This window comes from Calonectris borealis, chromosome 5 (assembly GCF_964195595.1).
Source record: "Calonectris borealis chromosome 5, bCalBor7.hap1.2, whole genome shotgun sequence".
NCBI lineage: Eukaryota > Metazoa > Chordata > Aves > Procellariiformes > Procellariidae > Calonectris > Calonectris borealis.
Window position 1 is genome coordinate 12108460 of NC_134316.1, and position 24417 is coordinate 12132876.

The 24417-nt window shown below is 38.6% G+C and overlaps 1 protein-coding gene across 19 annotated transcripts in view; it reads right to left on the minus strand.

The window, feature by feature from the left end:
- Positions 1-939: 939 nt before the first annotated feature.
- Positions 940-24417, minus strand: part of MARK3 (microtubule affinity regulating kinase 3) — a 64077-nt gene continuing 40599 nt past the window's right edge. For 6 of the 19 annotated variants that reach the window (XM_075151001.1, XM_075151009.1, XM_075150997.1 and 3 more), the window contains 6 exons: positions 23118-23335; positions 18830-18933; positions 14046-14210; positions 13064-13321; positions 10670-10696; positions 940-3624 (listed from right to left, as the gene is read on the minus strand). In XM_075151001.1, coding sequence (XP_075007102.1) covers positions 3279-3624; positions 10670-10696; positions 13064-13321; positions 14046-14210; positions 18830-18933; positions 23118-23335 — 1118 coding nt within the window. In that variant the 3' untranslated portion in view covers positions 940-3278. Of the gene's footprint in view, positions 3625-5845; positions 5891-10669; positions 10697-13063; positions 13322-14045; positions 14211-18829; positions 18934-23117; positions 23336-24417 lie in introns of all 19 variants that reach the window. The other 13 variants (XM_075151011.1, XM_075151005.1, XM_075151007.1 and 10 more) reach the window with 9 other exon arrangements.

Sequence of the window (24417 nt, forward strand, 5' to 3'; positions counted from 1 at the left end):
TCAGGATACCGTATCTCACTACATTTGATCTTCAAATTTCACTGTAGAACAAAAGAAAAAGGTGAACCTTGCCCAAAATCTGTACTAAGAGTCTTTGAACCCACAAAGATTGGACCAGATGCTGTAGCTTGAATAAAAGCAGTATGCAAAATGCTTAGACCAGCAGGACTAGCTGTTCCTCTAACCTACCTCTCTCTACTTCTTCTCAACATGGTTGAGGAACTTAGACCTTCTAAAGAGGTAAAATAGACTGAAGTGTTTCAGAAGGCCTAAGTACAGGAAAGATTTGCATGAGAAAAAGTTTATCTGAACTTGTTTGTTCCTGCCTAGTGTCCAGATTTTCTTTTAATGTACATATCTCTAGAACTTTTCATTTGAAGCAGTCAACTCCCCCCAACCCAAACTCTGATGACATTCTCTGCCAGATCCAGCAATCAAGAGACATCTTCAGAACTGGATGACATGGGTTTTAGTGATGCAAACCTTTAGTCACAAGCCCATCACAAACACCCCTCAACACACCATTCGGACCACACGCTCCAGGACACCAGTCGTGCCATTACATAAAACCACTTCTCGTTGCTAGACACACATCTCAAAACACCTAGCCCTGCTGCTACATCCTCACCACACATTGACCTCCGATTATTTTTAAAACTTGTCTCTTAAGAAGAGAAAAACCAGCTGTAGTTCTGCAGAGTCGTATCACCAGCAGTGCTGATAAACCTACACAGATCCCCAAGGAATATGAACAAGTAAAAGGCCTGCGTTCGGGAAGAAGTTCGTCTTTGGTTTGGAGATCTGAAGGAAGCAGTTTTCCTTTCCAGGCAACTCCTAGGGGCTTGAACAGGAAGCATGCGGTACGCTAAAGAAACAAGGGTATACGCTTGCAACTTGGTAATTTTACAAGGCATTTGGGAAGGAAGCTGTTAAAATCTGTTTCCGATTATAATAATTCGTTTTTTTTTAATACTGCAAATACAGATTTACTCTGAAAGAACCTTTTGAGAACACTTTAAGAAAAATACTTAAGTACAAACTTTAAATATCCAATGTATGATACTGGTGCACTTTCTAGAAACAACTACATACTTAACAGGTGAAGTAGGAAGAGAGTATTTCAGAAAACATTTAATATGAAACCTTTTGGAACTTCCATTGAATACAGATTTACATCATTTATCAGAACACTTTTTCAGTTCAGACAACAAAGTGCACTGCCGGGTGAAAAAAATACATTTGGAGGAGTGCTTAAAACGTAGGAAGTGAAAGGATAGGTGACCATTCACCTGAGAAAGTACAATGACTGCCCTGAAATGTCTTATTGCTATTACAAAATGGAGTTTTCATGGAAAAAAAAAATCATACTGAGCAGCACAGGCACGGGCAGAGCACTGAAAGCCAACTGAACTCCCGCAGCACCTGGAGTTCTCAAGCCATGGCATGATACAGAATATACAGAGAATAAAATGCAAATTCAGGAATATTTACTACATTTAACGACTATGATTACCCTTTAAACTAGCATAATCAATATCAATGCTTAGGGAAAGACAGGGGAAGTCTGCTGCCTTCACAGACTACAGATCACAAGAACTAACTTGCAAAATATTAAGGATTTTGCATTTTCACCTCGGGTCAAATCTGAGCTGTGTACTATGAATAACTATTAGCTCACTGCAAATTTAAAATGCAAATTTAGGCTCCAGTTTAAAGCACATCTTAAGTACATGCTTAAGTGCTTCACTGAAAAATAACCATAAAACATTAATGTAAGAAGTCAAGTAGATAATGCAGGATATTATCTACAGAAGTCCTTGATGAAATAAACTGAGTATCAGTGGGAAACAACGCATGAAGAAATCTCTTCATTCTAGTTTGCAAAATCAAATCTGGCTCACCACAGTGATGGTTAAAAAGCAGGGACCATCCCAGAGTAGCTTCATGTCCTACAGAAAGCTAGTTGGCCATTACAGAGTTCATCAGGGCGGGTTTCCACACCGCACGTTAAAAGAGCGACAGTGGACTCCCTCTGCAGCAGAAGCTAGAGACACAACTGGCACAAAGCCATCAAAGCAATACAACCAGAGCCAAGTGGAAGCACGCTGGAAGAGAGCTGCAAGGAAAAGTTTTAATTGCTGCTGCCTATGGCTGTAGTTTAGCGAGTTGGACGTTACAACAGAGGAGATCAGTAGCCAATTTGATTCCCAATTCCCACTTTTGGGTTTCAATACTGTGCGCACCCAAAACGCAAAGGACAGTGTTGGCACACGTGCAGCAATACCTCAGAACGGCACCGACTCAGATGTGGTGACTTGCATCAAAACATAGTCGTTATTTGAGTGTCCTTTTGTGCTTTGTATCAGTCTGACCTAGTCTAACGTGGAGAACGTGGTCCGAAAGAAAAAGTCACTAGTAAGCATTTAGCACATCCTTTTAGACTGCCTCATTCTGTAGAGGAACAGTGGAACAACAGAAAAGTGTTCTCAGCTGCAATCAATACTCATAAGCCAAGAGGACAAAGATACAATTTTAGTAGTTTAGCAGAAGCAGAAGAATGGAAGCGTTTACCCAATTTTTAATGCACAGATCAACTACATTTTTAAAATTTGATTCAGACTTAAATAATAAATAGGTGGGCAAAATATAATGCAAGACTTACTCAGTAAAAGTGAATTTTTAATAATCTCATGAGATCTACTTAGAAAACAGGACTAATAATGTTCACAACCGTAAATCCAAACCCTTCACACACTTTTTTTTTCTTAACACAGCAGTGAACTGTAAACCTGCATTTACTGGTTATCGCTTCAGTTATTTTAAATATTAACTCAAGTGTTTTCCTCCTTGGCAATTTCAATTTTTAGCACCAAAATTAGCCCAAAAAGAGGTACTGGTACAGCTCGATGTTGTAAATGAATTGTTTACATATAATACTTTATATATTATACACACATACTGTACATTCACACGTCCACACAAACAGGAGGCATATTTAAATGAATATATTCTGTTTTTCAATTTGTTGTCAAAGACTTAGGAGCAATGGAAATAAAGCAGAAGGGGTAATATTTTACATAGTAGGCAACTTTAATGCTGTAGTGCACTTATAAAAAAGTCCAACTCTCCCTCCCAGCTCAGCAGCTTTTTTTTTTTTTAATATCACTATTCAGAAGGATGCAGAAGTTATTGCCTAAATGTTATTCTATACATTTCCATTGGAATTCTCAAAAACACTTGAAATTGCTAACTAATTTACAACTTAACTATTTTTCTTGTTACAGCTTTAACTCATTGGCAATTTTGGAAGCAATGTTTTTAAAAGCTATGGATGTTCCCGATATCCGCTTAAAGCGAACTCCATTCAGGGACAGTCTTGGCAGTTTACACACCTCCATCTCCCACTGTACAAGATTTTCCGCGTGCCCATCTCCATGGACACAGAAAAGCAAGAAACGCTCTCTTTGTTCATAGTCACAATTATTGGCATCCAGGACCTTTCGTATTTCCCTCATCATGTCATTGGGATCCATGGAGCTGGTGGTTTTCATGCTCCAAGTAAAACGCAGCGACCGAGGCTTGGCTTCCTTGTTCTCGTCCTTCTGATCCACAGCTACATTGCGGCTGAAAGACAGGAATTTATTAGTTAGCAGGGCCAGCCACGTTTCATGTTAGTGAAGCTAACTAAACGCACACTACTGGTATTAGAGCAGCATCTAGAGGCTCCGGCTGCGAGCAATGCCCCGCTCTCCTAGCTGCTGTACAAACACACAGTCGAGGTAAAGCATTAGCTGCTGGGGCTGAAACGAAGGTATGGGACGATGGGTGACACAACTGGAAGTCCCCGGAGTCAGGAGCATGAGGGGAATGACCTTGCGGAGGTAGAACTACATGCATCATCTACGACCTGATTTTTAAGGCAGGTTCTGCTCAAACCCCTATTCTTCGGCCACATGGACAGCTGAAACACCAGCTCTGCGCTAGAAGTTTCTGGAACGTTCAAATAGCGGCGAATTGTGACAAAAGGGTGCTCAGCACAGGTCGTGGGAGTGCCAGCCCACGGGAAGTGCCCACTCATACGCAACGGGGATAAGCCCGTGCAGAAAGATCCTGGGGGTTCCTCTGCACCTCCTCCTGTGCAGCAGGTTGGAGACCAAGCACTGGGAGGGCCCATAGAGTCCCACAGGAGTTAGCTGCAAGCAGGAGGAAGGACAGCAGGACCGGGGGACCTTGCCAGGGGTCACCCACCTACTGCCCCAGGGCCAACAACATGTGCTACCAGTTCTGGGCTGGTTCAGTTTCATCTGGCCTGCCTGCACTGGTGTTTGAGATGATCACTAGAGACCCACCACATTGTAGGCTATTGGGGTTACCTTCAGCAGGGGGGAAATACTTCGTCTCTAAGTTGGTCAGTGATTTGTTTAATACCAACGACTGATAGAGGTAAAGTGATGAAATCTTTTGCTGCTACAAGCTATGCAGCTAAATGCCTTTGAGGCTGAAATGCAGGAATGAGAGTTGGGAGTCGCTATTAGGCACCTCCTCGATGTTGTTAGCAAAGACGGCAAATAAGAGGGTTACTATTACTGTCACACTTTTAAGAGATAAAGCACAAAATATTGAGGCTGCCCAAGTCTGCAACTTTTTTTTTTTAAAAAATAAAAAAAACTTTTTCTTTGGTAAGGATAAATAAAGTTATACAGGACAAAGAAAAGAAACATTCCAGAAATTTCTAGTTTGCAATGATTCTTCTACTTCAATTAAAATCAGTGGTCACACAGCTAAAGAATAAGGAACTACATTTGGACCTCCAGGGAAAAAATATGACAGATTTGCTTTATGAATATTTGCACACTGTCAGCTGCCTCTTCAAATTTACTTGTCCTCGGGACAAGAGACTTAAATATATTGACTGTCACGCTTAAATATTTTCTGAAAATACCTAACCTAACTGACCCCAAACCCCATGCAGTTTACGTCTCATGTTGAGCTTCAAAGTTCAATTTACAATATTAAGTCGAGCTGCTCTTTAAAATAGTTGGCAATGAATTTCTGATTACACAATGCTTTTCTTCTACCACCATTAAGCAGGCAATTATGAAAAAGCTAAATAAAAAGTGATAGCAGGGTCAAAACTAAATAAATATATTTCTCAAAGATAACCTATTTCATAATTTTACCTTCTGTTAGAAAGACTTCCAGTAACTGCGAGAATCATAGGATTATGCTGTCAAATCCAGCTACGTGATTTGCCAGATGTTATAAAATTCAGCAAGCAAATTAAAGAGTACTTTGTTTTAACTTTAAGGCTTTAATTTAATAAGGCTGTAAGGGGACAGGGGGAACACCAATTTTTATTCAATGCTCATTTTATTTTTGAAAGCTTTTTCTACTTGAAAACAGTTGGCAGAACCAGCACAAGTTTGATCATTTCTAGTATTTTTTGATACGCAGATTTTGGAAGAAGAGTACAACATGAAAAATATTGTTTAAGTATCTGTGATTTTGGAGATGAGAAATATCTTATCACCCTTCAGTGGTTATTCCACATGTTTGCAGCCTCACTAGAGGCCACTTACCTAGACATCTACAAGACAACAGCAACTTATAACGACCAAAATGCAAAAAAACACACAAGGGAGAAGGCAACAGGAAAGATGAAAGTTTAGAAACCAAGTCAGTCAGTGCTTTAATAGCTGTTTTGCAGACAAAAATGCTTCTTTGTTTAGTTTCAAAGCCTTACACAAAACAAAAGCTGCTGCCTGAAGCCACTATGCCACATAACCAAGGGGAGAAAGGTTCAAATTCACCTAAGTAACATTTTAAACAAAAATTTTACCCTCACCTTGAGCCCTCAAATCTCCCGTTCCTCTCATATTCAGTCGGGAGCCTCATTGAAAAGAATGCAGAAGCAAAAGGAAGTGGGAAAGAGAAGACAAATCTTACACTACAATATACAATATCTGAGTAGTTGCTAAAAGATACTGCAATCATACCAAAGGTGTGTTAAAATACAAAGCAACAAAGATGTAAAGAACTTCGTAGGTTAGACCAAAGTCAGAATATAACATATTGTCAAACCAAATGGCAGTCTATAAACTACAGTTTTTAAAAAGACCAGAACTATTTTTTACAACATGTTATGTATATTAATACTGTACAACTCACTGAATAAAGCTGAACTTCTAAAAGCAGAAAATGTGAAACTAAAGTTACAAAGTGTATTGAAGTTATTGTATTGTTTAGTAAGTACCTCCTAAAAGAGAAGTAACTCCCAATTATTTTTAGGGTAATGATATTTAAAAGTTTTATCTGGGAATACAATGTATATTTGAAAAAATACCCTATTTACAGACAAGTCCGGTCACCCTGTGTGTTTGCACGCACATCAGATCTGAGGTATTAGGTGTTCAAACAATACCAAATACCTTAATGCATATACTTTTTAACAAAAGTTTAGAGATAAATCCAAGATTTCTCAAGCTGTGGTAACTCCATCCTATTAATTCCCACACTGATGCAGCTTCCACATCCAAGAGTAAGCTTAAGCTGTCTGTCTTCTTGCGTTGCTTAAAGCTACATTGCTGATCACTACCATTTTTTAAAAGCCCCGTATCAAGCAGAAGCAAGGGGAAAATCACCTTCCTCTACCCTCCCATTGTTGCAGTACCATGGTTCGACATCTCAGTGTTAATTCTGCTCACAGGGAAGCTGCCTTTATAAGGCTCTTATCAAGACTACTCTAAGCTAGTACATGGCTTCACTGAGTAACGTAAACTATTAAAGCAGTTTGGTTGACAGGTGTCTAGGGATAGGAATGTAAGACAGCAAGCTTTTTTTTTGATGCACAGCGGTATTTTATCAGGGTGTGTGGAGTGTTACAAGGCTTAATTTCCTCCTTTCCTTCCTTTTGAGGGTTGTGGTGAGGGAACAGGCTTGTAAGATGACTCTGTGCTGTCCCTGTCACAAGGGAACAGACGCTGTGCCAGCACCACGAGGAGCATGGTGGCAGCACTCACCGCATAGGCTATGGAGCCTGCTCCTCGTCCAAAATTCACACCGCTATTGCAATAGAAATTCAATTAAGAAAGTAGTAAGTCACTCAGCTATGAGCTGCTTGTCACAACAGCATCTGATCAGAACCCTGCACAGCACACGGTACAACCAGGTCTCGGCTAGGAAACGTTTGCCATTGACCAACGAACAGCTGTCACAAGCAAAAAGGATAAGGAAGATAATGAGAAGGAAACAACTGACAAGTCCTCAACTAATTCTAGCACTTCAAAGTGGGTTTTTAGTGGTAGTTATTTTCATGAGATCTCACGCTACTTATCTATGGTGGATATAGGAGAAGGTGGAAAAAGATTTTTAAGATCTGCATATACAGGCCATGAACTCATCCTTTATGACAACTCTGTAGGACTGAGAAGGGTGTAGATCGGAAGGGAGAAAACATCATGTGTACCAACTGAACAAATCCACACCTTTCAGATTATCTGGGAAAGGCTCGTTTCACTGGGCAAAGCAAGCAACAAGTTTGCAACTGCTCAACTGAAAAATTGAGAGTACGTGAACTTTAAAGAGCCTACTGTGTTCCTATGAAGCGGGAGACGACAGCTTTGTTAAGAGCTGGAAGCATTTATGGATTTTGGTGGTGGTTTTTTTTTTGTTGTTGGGGTTTTTTTGGTTTTGTTTTTTTTTTTTTTTTTTAAAAAAAAAACTTGCCAAAGGTTGTAGAAAACAAGAGCATAACCAGTCTCCCCAGCAATGAATAGTCTTACTGTTACTGGAATCTGTCCAGAAAAGTCTGGGAGGAAAAATCCCTAATGATGTTCTTAGACCCTTTTTAGGTTGAAATTAAGCCAAACTGTTCAGTTTCTAAACCACTGTACTCGAAATCTAAGAAAGGTCATTATTTACAAAATACTTGCCACTTTGAAATAATAAATACTCTTTCATGGAAGCCTCTCAGAAAATCCTTACTTTTTTCAGTTTTTCCATGCATCCATTCATTTAGCACGAGGAACTGCATTCGGTGACACGCACCCTCAAATATAAGCCATCGTGCCAAGCTGTGGAGAGCTGTGCCAGTCTCTCTAGACGCTCCTTCCTTCACGAAGGACACGGTTATGGTTAGTTCCGCAGCCCAGCACTGGTGCTTTGGGAACAGTCACTTACTGTACTGCCAGTATTGTTTCGGTGGGTCTGCAAGTCAGATGCAGCCCTGAGGCCTTCTCACTGCTACTACAATCTCCACTTCTGCGGGAACTGCAAATTGCTAGTTTATGTTCTAAATTTTCTGCTTTTGCTTGTATTTTTACATAAATTAATTTTATGGACCAAGACGTTCCTTGGTCTTGAGAATGGAAAAAATATATAGGAAAGTTATGTTCTCATTTGTCATGCAATGTCCATACACTATCTCCTTTATGGTTTGTGAAACGCTTTCAAAAATAAGAATGTTTCCATACATCTGTCCTGAGTTATGCTGTGTTTTCTGTTCTTTACATCTTTGTACACTCTGTGTTAAAAATCCAAATAAACACAAAGAAAACTGTCTAAAGAGATACAGAAAAACAGCAAAAAGTGCAAGATGCTAAAATAAGATCAATTTATCGAAATGGAGAAAAGATGCTGCAATAAAATCCAGATCATAGAAAGTGTTTTTTTCTGTCAGAAAAAAGGTTAGACTTCCAGAATATGCAGATTGGCAAGGACAGTGCATGGTACAAGATAGAAAGCGAGAGAGATATATATTTTATACTTCCATGTACTGAGTACAATATTAGAACTCAGTAGTCTAAAAGAAGTGACTGATTATCTACTTTTGTTCAGCTCCCTAGAACGATGTCGCAGTACTATATATATTTGGGTTACAGTAGTTCCTTCAGTATCAAAGACAGCGAGTTTAGGTAAGATTCACAGCATATAAAGCAAAAAGCAATTGCCAAAACCCCCAACATTTTCAATTTAATTTTGTACCTACATACAGATCAGGTGTGGAGGGACACCACGCACACTTAAAACAATTTAAAAAGCACAATCTGGTCCTGTGTAGGTGGTGTAAGACTTTGCAAATCTCTTATCCAAAAGACATATTCATGGAAGCTGCAGCAGCTAATTCTACAATAGTCTGTGATTCCTGGCCTCAAGTCAAAGGAAAATTTTTAGCAATGACTAAAAAATTACCTTTTTAAAGATTCAAATTTGAACAGTAGCCTTCTAGTTTAAAACTGTACTCATATTAGCATTTTTCATCTTTCTTCAGAGCAGCAGAGTAACAAACTTATATGCATCCAGTTGTGGAGGCTGCACAGATCACAGTCCTTTGTTTTACAAGGAATGCGACGAAAGCTCCCTCTCACAAAGTGAGCACCCCACAGCTCACGATGCACACTGGGTTAAAACTATTGCTGCTGCTCAGTTTCATCTATATACTGTGTTGGGTGGTTTCTTTCCTTAACTAACAGTTGATGCATGTTCCTTTTCTCAAGTCAGCTGTGACAATGCCAGACAACCCAACCAGCGCCAGTTCTAAACATAGTCATGTTTGGAAGAGCCCTGATTATTATTACCGTGGCGTGGAATTTACTCATTTAATCGGGTAGGGTACGTTTAGACTCGGACTGTACGCAATAACCCCAAATCTAGGCAGCAATTTACGTATCTCGGGTCTCCCTAATCTAAGTATTTCCTTGAAATGTTGTGACAAACTTCAAATTACAGTCACATGCATAGCCTTGCACTTTGAAAGTTAAAACAGACGTTTGGTTTTTGGCCCCGTCTCTCTATTTTCGATCAGTAGTTGGAAATTGAAAGTACCACCCCTTAAGAAGCTCCAAGATATGATACCACTAAACAGAGTATTACAAAATTCTACTGAAAAATTTACCTGCGGATCAAAATTGTATAACCAACTTTCATGAGTCATAATGGATTAACAAGATATATAGCAGCTTGATTCATTCCCAAATTGTAAAACTAAATTCAACCCTTTGGGCTTGAAATGTGAATCAGTCTTCTGAGCTTTTTCCTTTTGCTAATAAATTTGCATAGATGTTATACTTTTTGTTTACAACTTGAAGTGCTCTGTTTGCACTTCAGCTGCAATTCACTTCAGCAAATGCATCCCATTTTAAAACAAATACACAGCCTTTGCATCTTCATTCAATGTTCCACACAAAACTGTCAGATTCACAACCGTGTTCAGTATGCTTTCTATTGTATCAACTGCAGACAACACTTCAAACTGATTTTTTTTAAAAATATCATAAAACAAAGACAGAGAGAATGTAAATTTAGCATCACTTACCTTTATTTGCTTGTAACCTTATGTTTTGTTTATACTTTCATCATTGTTATCAAACACCTCATTCTTCAAACATAAGCATGCTAAGTGTATTAGTACAGAGAACAGAATTACTTTGGTACTACCAACTCTATCAAAGAAAGAAGAATTCACAAGGCATGCTTAGCATCTTGTTATACAGGTGCCACAGATTCTTAAGTATCATCATGAGTTAATGGATTTATTCTATGCTTTCCTCTCAAGAAAGAAAGTATTTAGTTCTCAGCAGAAAGTTTAGTTTTCAGAAAACCAAGGCTAGAAAGCCAAATCTGTTGTTAATTGCAGGAGCCACTTTTTTTTTTAAATATAAATAAATCCTACCTTTTGATAAACCTGAATGACATGTTTCTAAAAGAAATTAAGCCAAAATAATAATTAACAAAAAGTTTTGTACAAAATAAATTGAAAAAGGCATTTAGAGTGAAACATGCAAAAAGATCTCATTTAAAACGCACAATGAAATTACACTTCAATACATTCTGAGATTAGGCAGATGATTTAGGGTCTGAAGAGTCAAACTCCTAGCATTGCTACTTCCAAACTTAATTTTTCTGGGAAATATGCCACCAGTAGTTATTATGAATTAAAATATGTACTGGTGTCAAAACACTTTAAAGCTCATAATCTGCAAGGTCACATTAAAATATGTTTGGATTTTCTTCATGTATTTCAAATAGAAAGCAAAAATCAGTAACTCTACTATAATTAGATCTTGAGTATCTTCAGAGTTAGGTTTCTTCCTTCCTTCATAATATTAGGTCAGCCACGTTGTGCCAAAAACTTCCTTAAATATTTAGTTAATTTAGTAGCAGAAGCTGTAACAATTGCCTACACCAGAACGTAAGTAGTTCATAGTCAAAAGGATTCTGATCCCCCATAGAGAATGCTAGAATAAATTAACAGGTTTTAAGGTGTTTTAAAATTTATTTAAAGAGAAGAAACGTAACCGTGTCCTTTGACGGCACTATCCACCTCCTTAGTAGTTTGTACAGCACCTAGCATAACAGAGCCCCAACCGTAAGAGGTCCTCCAAGTGCAAACTTAATCATCTGCAACAACACTATTGTGTTACAACTGCACGTTATTTAATCGAGGCCAGATGGAATTTAAACTATTGTCAAAAGTAGTGGGGAAAAACTTCAAGAAAACCACACTGCACTGCAAAAGTTGAAACTTGGAGGTAATGATAGAATTTTGAATGCTGCCTAAACAACTGAGTGACACACAATGCTAAATAGTATGTTCCAGCAGCACAAGTGAAAAGCTTGCATGTTCACAGTTTGAGCGTCCACATTTGGAACGTCAGATGGAAAATTAAGTAAGTACAAACAAAAGTACAGAAAGAAAGATGTGCCAAAAGGATGCTTCTGATTAAGACTTCACTTGACAAAAAGCAGATGACTTAATTAAAATAAAAAAAATTCAAATTAATCTTTTCTCTCTCTCAACAGAAAAAGAAGGAAAAAAAAAAACCAGGGAAGTGTTAGCTGGCAGAGAGCTGAGCAGGGTAGAACATTTACCAAAGGCTAGGCTATCACGTTTTCGTTTTTCACAGAAACAACTTCTATATTTTTTAAAGAAATTCACTCTCTAAATTGAAATCAGCCAGTTGTGCAAAACTGGAGTTTGATTTAGCATTATTTTGTAGGAATAGGAGACTATGAAGAGGATGCTGAGAGGGAGGCATGTATAGTCACAGAACAGACAAGCTTGGTGCTGATGTGATACAAACCTAAAACAAAAGCAAGCAGGCCAAGACCAGAATGATATATTCAAAAAAATTTCACATGATGAGGAGGGTACAAAAGCACGGAGATTATCTTAAGGCAAAGAAACACACCCTCACTTCTGCAAACACAAGCTGTGGATATCAGAGTGGTCTGAAGTATGCGGTATGTGAACCAACAGGTTTTAAATATAGAAGGAAAATAGGTGGTTTTCAATTTTAGGGTTTGTAGGAGCTAATTTAAATCACACGTGGATTTGAAACTAGAAGTCCAATTAGAATAAAAACTGTAAGTGCAAGAACAACACCTGCTTAAACGAGGCTTTGGCTAGACCAACACAACTTCACACTGAAACCAGAATCTGCACATGAACTAAAGGTCAAAATAGGAGTAAGTTTTTCAAGGTTTGACCAGACTCCTGCCTAGACTGAAACCACAGTACTGCCATTATTTTAATATGACCTATGCTAGAACTACTGCCAAAAGAAGCTTTTGTCTCCTGCCCCTACCCTTTCACCTGTGATATTTCTATTTGTGTCTTGCCAGCAAGGGTTTTCTGGAAATATTAATAGCCTAAGTGATTGAGGAACACAACCTGAGCTCATAGCGCTACATTAAACATCAAGACTGGGATCCTAGTTTATGCTGTCTACTGATAGACCATGCAGTCAGAGTGAGCAGCTTTTGAACTGAGCTGAAATGTTTCAGCTCTGCAGCATTTGTACCTCCAACATGAGGATGATGAGCACAGAAAAATCAGCACAGACCAAGCTGTCTTTTTATCCCATTTGATTCAACTGCTAAAAACAAATGGCTTCTGTAACCAAAAAGAACTATGAAAAAAACATGAGCCAGTGCATTTTAAGTTGCAGAAATAGTTAAGCCATTAATCAGAGAATGTGGACAAAACAACCTAAGCAATGAACTACTAGGTATGTCTACTACCCGATAAAAAGGAAATGTTGCATTACCATTTTAAGAGGCTTACCTTCTTGTTAGTTTTGAAGTTAGTTTACTAAAAAGATTAGTGGAACCCCTGGTTCGAGTCTGTGAGAGTGGTGTTGCTTCATGGGACAGACTGGGGGAGGCTGGCGGTCCGTTGTAGGTAGCCGTACGTCGCTCTCTGAGCTGGCCGTGGAAAGTGCTCCGACTAGCCGTTCCTCTGGGGAAACGAATACGATCAGGTGTGGTTGCACTGCTAATGCTGTGAGTTGAAGCAACAGGAGTTCTTTGATCGGGAATAGTGCTAGAGCAGAAAACAAAAAACAATGCTAGAACTTCTTTACAGAAGCACTACGGTTCTGCAGGAAACACAAAACACTATGTTCTACAGTAAAGCATAAGCAGACACTTTTATATAGGCCAGGGTTGGAAATATCAACATTATTACGGCACTGTATGGAATCAAAACTTGTAAGAAGTTAGGATTAAAAGGCTGCCGAAACAGAAACCTACATAAGCAGAAAAATGCAACAGGAGTACCCTGGAAAAGACCAGATAAACTAGGCACACAATGTTTCACTGAAGACTGATAAAAGGATAGATGAGTGAAGTTTCCTCCCAGGAAAGAGAAGCAATAGGTAACTTTAGTGTCTCTCCCTGCACATTCTATATATACATCTTTGAAAATCCTGCTAATTTGAAAGTATCCTACACAAAATTCTCTACAAGCGAATCGCTCCAAGTAGTGAAGACCTTCTGGATATACAGTTGAAGCCTCACACAAACTTTTGACAATATGGAATGTCCAATACTCCTAACACTAGGAAAAAATTCAGGTTCATTATTGCAGGATTATGTCACAGACAGCCTGACACACCACAAGACAAATGTAAACAAGACTAAAAAAAAATGAGGAAACACACATCTTGTGGGCAATATATACTAGAACAATCTAGGACTAAAATTCCACAGCACAAAGTTAAGAAGCAGTGGGTATAAGTTAGTTTCACAACGATTCAGGTTCTTACATAGGCCTGAAGTTATCTGCGCCATTGTCTATTGGAGGCAACATCATCTTCGTGTGCACAGAGGCTGACATGGACATCGACTTCTGATGTCGCAGCCGAACACTGGAGAAGGATGTAGTACAAACTGAAGCAGGGCTAGCTGCGTAAGCGAACATTTCTGTCAGGCTGTGAGAGGGTTTGGGTTCAGGCAGAGGCAGAAAGAAGAGCATGATGGACCAACAACAAACTACTGCATAGAAAAAAAGCAAACTTTTCCTTCTATTAACTGATTTATCAAAGAACACGAACTCTAACAGCCTTCTTCTAAGTAAATAGCAGCAACTACCCTACACTCCTCTTAGAAAGCATCCTTACTATAGCACTTGACATCTATGAAGTGATCATTCTCTTACCATTAGCATTAGTTTGCAGTGATACCCTCCTTGACATACGGAAGCTGAATAACTCAATGTTCTGTGTCAAAGCACTAGTATAAAGCACTGATGTAATTCGTATTGGTCTTAACATTAAAAAAATGCATTAAAAACCCCACCAACTGCACTTTCCAAAAGACTTGATGATAGCTCCATTACTGCAGTGAAATACGTTGTTTTCAGAATGTATCCATGTTAAAAGAAATCAATATAAGTTGGGCAAGCTGTCAAATCTTGATCTACGTCTGATAACTGAGGGACTTCACAGGCACAATCAAAACCAACAATATCATGATCTTTAACAAGTCCAGAGAGGCCCGAACAAAAAGGCTACTATTAATCAACCTGTACATGTAGGAGGCAATGAACATCGCTTGGTGTTCTCTGAAGGAAGAGGTATGACTATTGAAGAGCATCTCATGTTGCTTGGCCACAAACCTTAAATTCTCCAATTACCATTCAGGCTTTGAAGGAAGGTCTACAGTGCTGTCTTAGCAGAATGGCCAGTAAGCTGCCAGCTGTGTAATACGTTAAAATAGGAGCATGAAATCTTTTTCTTTCTTTGGGCCAAAATACTCTTTGCAGCCTTCACATTATCTAGTAATGATAAGGATGGGAGTAAAACTGAGAGACCACAAGATATATTGGGCCTTTCAGGCTACACCACCATAAATAATTCATCTTAAGTTTGCTTTAAAAGTAAGGCAATTGTAATTCAGAAATATTGTTCGAGGTTAAGAAATCAGTAATTATCAGTGACAGCTTCATGACACTGCATGTTCACTTCCAAGTTAGTTCATGGTTACACATACTGAAATTCAAGTCCTGTTATCTCATTCTAGTATGTCAAACTTCGTAGAGGAGAATGCTAGCCCAGCTACAAGTATCAGCTGACCCACTTCTCGGGCTTAGCTCTCAAAGCACTACTAGAAAACACCTCACAGCTCAGACATCAGAACTGCTGGCTAAAATGGCTAGCAAAATCTACTTTTTGGTTTGTTTTTAACTTTTCAGAATCTAGAAAACTTCATTGTGCATGCATCTCTTTACAATGCTGAATCCAGCAGGGTGCCAACTACAACCACTAAGACAACGAAGCCTGCAACACAGCCCAGCTTTTACATTATCCCAGGGTATTAAGAAATTGTAAGGAAATGAACATTCCCAAAAGTAATAGCCCGAAGTCAAGTAATCCCCAAACAATTGGTCACTAGCCTCTTGAGCATTTCTAGCTCCTTTCCTCTCAATTTGTTGCAAGAGATAAAGGAGAAAGAATCTAGTTTTATAACATGTTAAACCCAAGTTTTATTTAGTCACCTGCCTCCAAAGATGTGATAGCTAAAGGTGTCAATAAGGTACCAGAGCAATATTAAAGCATTTATATTTCTGCCTCTGAAGCTTTTTGCTAGAAATCAGTTTCCTTGGATTACTAGCTCACTTTTTCTGTGTTCCCAGGCTAACATTCACCAATTAGTGACAAGGCTTGTTAAAAATCTGAGGCTGTTGTAAATCATTTGTGTTACAAGTGATTTAAACCAATTGCCTATCATTATGAAGAGTGTTTCATGAGTCCCCAAGTGTGTTAATTAATGCTTAGGCTTTGGAAGAAAGCCAACAGAGTCATCTCCAGCAGAATGCCTGTGTCAGCCACACAATGTGTTGAAGTAGGGATGCGAGACTTAAAACCCCTTTGCCTCTACCAGTCTGGCACGGGGTCTTCAAGACTACTTTCTCCAACATCAAGTCCAGTAGCTGACTATTGATTCTTCAAAGTTTCCATACCTTCAAAAATAGTGCCTTCTCAGAATTCAACGTGCAAGATAAAAACAGAACAGGCAACGTTTTAACACTTTCTCTACAAAAAGAATAGAGACTTTAAATGTGCGCATCTTGCCTTTTAAGGCAAGCCTCCCAAGTTTTCACTGGGTCACAGTCAGTATCTGACTGGCTATGGAAAATCTAAAATCCAATCTGTAGCAAATAACTTGTAGTAATTACTCCTGCCTTTAACATGTGCCACCAACATCTGAAAAGCACAGAAAGCATTTTTAACAAAACCTTTGATTTATACAAAGCCCAGGTTCTACTTCAGATCTTGCTTCACAGAAGAAAAACCATTACAAGTTTCTAAAGTTACTTTCTGCCAAGCTGAGAGTACAATAATATTAGAGATACTACAGAAACACCTGAAGGCAGGCAGAATTCATCGTGAAGAGCTAGTCCCATCAACAGCCATGTTTATTTAGCCTGCATTAAAGCTCCCTGCATTTCATGTGATCAGTCAAGCCTTTGCCCAGTTACAGCAACAAAATATATTCAGACGTAAATTCTGAACTCTGTGCCAAATCACAGTAATTCCGAAACTGCGCCAAACTGTGATAAAAGCTATGAAAATTTTTTTTTCCCCTGACAATGAAAATATAAATGCTCAGACATTTCAAATGACTCAAATAGGGCTAAAGTTTGCAGGAGAAGCAAATGATGTGTGGATACCATATTGACAATAAAAGGTAAATTAAGGATAACCGATTATAGATATAAAATAGAATTAATATAGTTGCCAAGTACTACTCAATGTTAAATTTGAGCATAATGCCCATACGTGACAAACCAGAAAGACAGCAGTTTGCTGAGAAACTCAAAGCTGGTAAAAAATAAATAACAACTTCAAAAGACAGCTCCTTAGGACCATGAAGTTACTCCTAAATTAAGGGGTCATCTGAATCTCAAGCATTCCTAGTAAACAATATCTAGTAACTTTCAAAAATGTAATAAAGAAATTGTAGACAAGATATTGCAAAGATATTAGTTTAAAGATGAAAAAAAATGTTATTAAACCAAGAAATTAGGTAATCAAATCTGATCAAAACTATTTTGGAAAGAAAGATCCATTTTTCAAAGAGAGTTTGGAAAGAAAAAAGCTATTAACATATCAAATCAAAGAAAGGATGGTGAGCTTTAATCTAAACAAACTTGGTAACATTAACAAGGACTAATCAATGAAGGCTGAAACAGACACACTAAGAGACAGTACCAAATAGCTGTGCTGTACTTCACAAGACAGTTGACTGCAGGCCCAGCTGGCCAGCTAGACTTTTGGCACTCTTCAAACTTATACTTGACTTTTTCCTTAATCACTTTCAGTTTGCAGAAAGCTACGAGGAAGAGACAGGGTCAAAATCATGTTCTTTATCCCTAGGCTCCAGGGGTCAAACAAGGGACAGACAGACTTCCATTCAACATCACAACTTCGCCGCTCTTCCTTATAAACTGCCAAAAGGAAGGGGAAAAATTCTGTGCAAAAAATGGCACATCTTTCACCAACTTCAACACGAGCTAGAAGAAAAGTATTTTCTTCCCACCCTTTACAATATATCATAAAATTAGGAAGAGGTGGAGAAAATTGGGTAGGGTAGGAGAGAGGTACATGTTCTTCCAAGCTTAAGCATTTTTATGAAGTACTAGCTATCTGGGCACTCTTCTGGCAACGGTCAACTACTGAATTGTTACCGGCTTTTGAGACCAGTAAAATTCTGTGACGAACAACTGGTTGGAACTTAAAACACCTCAGCCAGCCAGGAAATTTGGTGGTATTCTTCAAAAGTGTTACTCTGTACCTGATGTCTACGTTCACTATTATATTTATTTTCTACTGCTCTCCTCAGTCTTTGGTACACAGGGAAGGATGGGACTAGATGTGGCTATGGTGCTAACACATGAACCGGTTAACTCCAATTCCATTGCATGCTCCAGTTAGGCTTTCATGCCGTAAAGTGAGAGGAAACCTGTTATTTCTCTGACTGTTTTCACTCAGCATAAGGAGATATCAGTGCTTCCCTTGTCAAGATGAGTTCTGAAAATACTAGTACTACAAGGATATCAGTAAGGAACGTAGTCCAAGACAATGGCCTATTCATCTTTGCTCAGAAAAAACTGACTTTCTCCCTGAGACTTTGTAGAAAAAATGGTATTCTAAATAATCCCAACAAAGTACAGTTTAGAGTGAAATGTAAAAAGAGAATGGCCAAAGAGAGAGGGACTTCGTAGTTTGACACTAAACAAGCTTCTTCTGCAAGAATATATTGTTTGGCCACAGGAGTTAACAACTGATTTAAGATGAAGGCTGTACAAATATGACATTTATTAAAGCAGAAATTAGGATCTTCGTTTTACATTCCAAGTATAAAGACTGTATGAATTAAGCATAGAAAAAAACCCCCAACATACTTACAGGTGCTCCATAACCAAAGATCTGTACTCACCTTTCATTAAGAATTACACTAGAATATTACTGATTTTCAAATTAGGCGTTACAATTTTTTGGAAATGTGAAGACAAGGGACATACACCGTAGGAAGACATTTCATATACCTGTTCTCCTTGCCATTTTGTATCACTGAATGCCTATCAGCAGTGGTTCTTTCACTACAAACATATGTGTTGCGCCGTGTCATTGCTCCGGGGGCAGTATTATTCTACAATTAAAAAACATAGGCTTGTTATTCCCCACAAAAGGCTCTTCTGGGGTTAAGTTCAATATAATTGAACGCTGTTTTACTTCATGCTAGTTCTACACAGTTATAAAACTTACAATAATTAAGTTAATATACAAACATCTTCCAGTATTTTTAAGGAATAATGCAATCAGAAAAAATAATTCTAAGAAGTTGTTCTTGTATTTCATGTTGATGGCTCAAAATTAATATTGCTAAAAGTTTTTAATTACCAATGTTCTGAATTACAAATTCTTAGCATGTATAGCATTCATCTACATCTGGAAAGCCTATGTCTTTACAGCCTATTTTTGAAACACTTTACCACTTGTAGATTGTAGAATTTTCCTTTAAGTTAAAATCATACCCTTAAACAAGATAGGAAAAGCAAAGACTTAAGAAACAAACGTGGTAAAATTCAGTGGGAAGGTAAACATGGACTTTTAAATATTAAGATACTATAAAACACTAGACAAGTTTTAAAAACAGGGAAGAATAAGTCAAATTAAAAAGACAAATTGCAGAGAATTTTAATAAGACATTTTTTAAAAATATACATTTAAATACAAGCATAATACATTGAGGACAAGAGAACCAGGGGAACTTAAACTACAAACCTTACTTTAGAGGGGAGAAAAGAAATAGAATTACTTTGCCTCTGTCTTTACAGAGAAAGAGGGTGGAGATATGCCCAAGTTGGCGGTCAATTTTCCAGGAACGACTGAGAAGCTAGGTAATTCACAGATAACAGAATTATAAAAAGTTAGATGTAATTACTGTAGGAAAAGCATGGTGGTCCAGATAAACATGCACCCCCAGGTTGTAGAGGAAGTAAGAGCCAGCAAGCCTTGTATTTTTTCTCCCCACCCCAAGAACATAACACAGGAAACTGCATACGGTTGGAAAGTGGAAAAAACCTATAAAAATTTTCTTTAAAGAAAAGGATCACGGGGCAAAGCAGGAAGCAAAATAGGCTATTAACTTTAAACATCACTGCTGGGGAAAGTCTTGGAGGAGGCTAGCTTAAGGGAATGACTGGTCAGCACCTGGATAAGCACATGTTGAGTAAGGATGGCCACTAAGAATCAGGCAGGGGACTTCATGCTCAACTAACCTTTTGGAGTTCTTTGAAGAATTACTGCTATGATAGACAAGGGAAATTCAGCGGATTTTTAAATAGCATTTTAGAAAGAAAAGGTTTCACATAAATGGTCACAGTAGAGAGTCATGGGAAGAAGGATAAAAAAGAAAGAAAGGAAAAACCAGTTCAAGCACAAAAGGACAGTAACCAAACCTTTTTTTGTTTCCGAACCTGAAATAAAACTGTTAAAGTGGAGTATTCTCAATAATCAGCAAAAGCTCCTCCAGTGCCTTAAGGCAAAATATTTGCTATACAGAGAGTCTCAAGCAGTGCAATCCCTGAGCTGCAGATTTAACAATGAAGCCATCTTGTCTGTTTAAAAGACTGCTGATCTGCCACACATGTTTATGTGAATGTACAAATAAAAATGAAAAAGTGAACTGCGCAACCTCCTGGTGTTAAAAAGTACTAAGAGTATAAAGAGTATTTTAGATTAGCAGAACTATTAATTAAACCATAAGATGCATGTAGTTGTCTCAAGGGTTCCCAAGTATTCTTCACTGGATATTCCTTAGGGACAGGCATGAGCCAAGCATCAGCAAAAGTCTGCCTGGCCCTTGCCTTACACACCCCTCTTCTCAAATCTGTTTATTTAAAAAAAAAGCATTGATTCTACTTTCCTCTGACATCTGCCATTGTGCAAACTCCCCTCTCTTTACTAAACTTGCTAGCGATGAAAGCTGTGTACCTAGAGTGACGTTTTGTGTATATGTTCATGAAGCCACGCTGTGCAAGACACTTTGTGGAGCCCTTGCAAACCAATAGTACATTGAACTATTAACTATTAGTATTTGCTTATCATTTTGTTCTGTGTTCCTGAACATATTAGAAAACAAAGCAGCTAGAATATGAGACCGTTTTTCTGGTGGGGAATATGCACAATAATGGGTGGCTTCCTTCTTTCCACCTGCTCCCTTAGAACATTTGTTTCCTTCAAGAAGATACCAGGTAACATTAAAATGTACTGTGATGTTGCACATCTATAAAGTTGCACATCTATAAAGTCAGCAATCTCTGTGCTGGAACAAACTTTAAAGATTATGCATTTTCAGGCTTGGGAGTGGACAAGTTTTGGTATTCATATCTGAAATCAGAGGACTCTAAACATGCACTTTCCCAGCTCTTTTTCTGGAATACAAAGACAGAAGGATCAATATACATTTTCTTTTGTTTGGCTCATATTTCAGAGGTGGTGAGAGGAGATTTAAGTATTTCAAGCTTTCAAATTTCAGTTTTAGCAAGAATACAGTCTTGGTATTGGGCCCTTTACACTTTTTAGTGCATGACCTCCTTTCACGATACATCTAGGAAGCCCTTCAGCTACAACTTTTTTGTTCAGTCAATCTACAGACTATAATCTCTGGACATGATTTGGTTGCACGGGTGCAGACTGGTGTCAACAGCACCACACTCCCTGATGGAATGACAACCCCCAGGATCAGGGTTATCTGCGTAAGTTCATCCTCGTGGCATTGTCTGCCTTCTTTGCAGGAGGTGTTGACACTGCAAAAGCACATGTTGAGACTTCTGAGCATATGCACAAGGTCCAATCACAGCACAAAGGATGAATTTTTGGTACAGAGTCCTCCTCTTTACCTAGAGAGTCTTGTGCCCACTGCTTAGGCAGGCTGTTTTCACATTAAGAGACACCAGGGTGAGGACTGATGAAAAACTTTCAAAGAATCAGCTTCTGACTTACAATAATGAACCCATCTATTTACTTAAGAGCACTAGTATGTTTTTTAGTCCTAAATGATTTTCCAAACATACCCTCTATTCTCCTCTTCCAGTTTTCTTAAAGCTGTATTAAAGGTTCTGTATTACAAGCATTGAGGAAAAATTACTGTGAGTAATAAACAAGGAGTTATTAAAACAAGGAGCTATTAGTTGCATTAGTTGCTGCTAACTATGCAACCCCTGTAGCAGGTTTTCATTATTAATTTGCTATTTGCCCAATGAACCCGAAGATTTTTGATGGGCACTTGTTTAGCTTGCAGAACTATTTAGTTTGCAAGAGTTTAAATGCTCTGTCAACTTTAGAAGTACAGCTTGGAGCCTCTTATTCCAAGCCCAGACTTAGCTATCTACTCTACAAGCACAACTCTTATCCTTAAGTGCATGCTTGCAAGCGTTGTTATTTATTACGAGCAGCACACAACTGGCTAAGGGTCTCCAGCGAGGACCAGTTCTACCACTTTCGCTGTATCTGTCAAAGTAATAATTTTTTTTTAAACAGTATTTTTCCGTCTCTTCAATGATTTTCTCATCATATTACTGATTTTAGGATTAAAGTGCCCAGTGAGAACACAAACTCTCTTCACCTCAGACTTTTTTCAACTTCAGGACAACATAGGTAACTCCAACATCCTTTTTTTCCTTCTAGTTATACACCTTGGAGTGTTTTTTTTTTTTGTTGTTGTTGGAGTTTAGGGGTGGGTGGGGGAAGCCCACAAGGACAAAAGCGAGGCACACTGCTTTTAAACACAGGTCGAAATACACCTTTGAACAGTTTCTGGAGCTACATTTGTTTCATAATCTTAATATACATAACACTGACTTGGAATAATCTGTTTGAGAACAAAGATTAGGTGGTTCCTTAAACATATGAAACTATAAAATAGGGTAATACAAATAGAGATTTCATTCTTCTGTACAAGAGGCCACAGAAGAGTAGTTGGTGATATCAGAAATAACTTAACCCACATGAAATTTCAGGAGACAGCCTCTGAGTTCAGTTTCTTCTTTTTTTTTTTTTAAATGGTTTTTTTAATACCCAAATTATGTCTGTTCACTAACAGCTGCTACTGCTAATTACTAATACATACTAACTACTTCAGGAATATTAACAGGTAACTTGAGTAGCTGACTGATGCAGGGGAAAAAAAAGAGGCAAGGGCATGAAATACCTACATTTACTCTTGATGAATGGAAAGTAAAACCAACACCACTGATAAATCACAGGTTTAACACTTTTTCACCCCTCAAAAACATTTCATGGTTTTGATAAATAAGCATTTCTACTTACACTAGGAACAGCCGAACTTTTCTTACGTTCAGGAATATCAGCCTTATTGGGATTGCTGGCATTTCCAAGCATTGGACTGGCTGGTGCAATTCCTCTTCCTGCAACAGCACTACTGCTGGATTTTCTTGACTGAATTCCTTCCTCTTTGAGGTCACTGTCTGTAGTACTAGTCTGGCTTCTTTTGGGATATGCCACTACCGAGGGGATGGAGGGTCCAGCTTAAAAACAAACAGAAAAAGGATTTTTCTTCTCAGAAGTCCAGTAGCTATGCTTCCCGACAATGGAAATGTATTCACACACGAGAATCAAAATAATTAACACTGGAAATCAGAGTTGCAAAAAGATAATTAAGTTATTGAAATATGCATGTTTCAGAAGACAGTAAAATTTTGTGAAAAACAAACCATTTTCCAAACGTTTCTTCCCCCCCCCCCCCCCCCCCCAAGGGTGGGGGACGGACAGGAGTGAGGCGATGACAACACAGACACGACACCCTGAAGCAAGGCCCTCCATTTTGTGATAAAATCTGACAGATTTGATATTCAAGTCAACCCTAGTAAGGCTTCCCCTTATATCACAATACAAAAATACATAACTCTCTTCTGTTTACCTTGCTAAGGACAGGATGGCCATAATAACAATTATTTGAATTCATTAGGCGAAGATATTACTTGATTTCCATGAAAGAATTACAAATTTACTGGAGTCTTCTGATGTTTGAGTACTGGCACTGGTTTGGCTTGGTAGGAAAAAACCTTTGGAATCTAACTGACTCTCATTCAAATCAGAGGATCCTTCATTAGCACAAACCTGGCACGCGCTGTTCAAGCCAATTTCTGATAAAACTGGGCTCCTGAGACAGGTATGTGGTGACACAACCCTGGACCACCAGCGGCACTAACAGCCGGCGGACCGCGCTGCTGAACAGCCCAGAAGCAGCGGCAGTTTGTCACCGGCCTCCCCGGGTGTGCCAGAAAGACCTGAGCATGAGGCAGCCCCTTCACCAGTCCCAAGCTCCCTCTTGCTTTAATAGGTTCCTGGGCACTGGACAGCCCGTGGGGATGTCACGATGGTGTTTTCTGCTGTCTCAATTACACCTCGTCAGAAGAGGATACATCAAGATGTATCAACTTTGTAGTTAGTGTTTTAATAACAATTAATCAAAAAGTGTATGTATATACACACAAATATAAAAATGCATATAACTATATATATAAAAATATATATTAAAAAGCACCACAAAACACAATAACCATCATCCCAGGAGACTCCCCAAGGAAAGCAACCTCTGAATGCACTT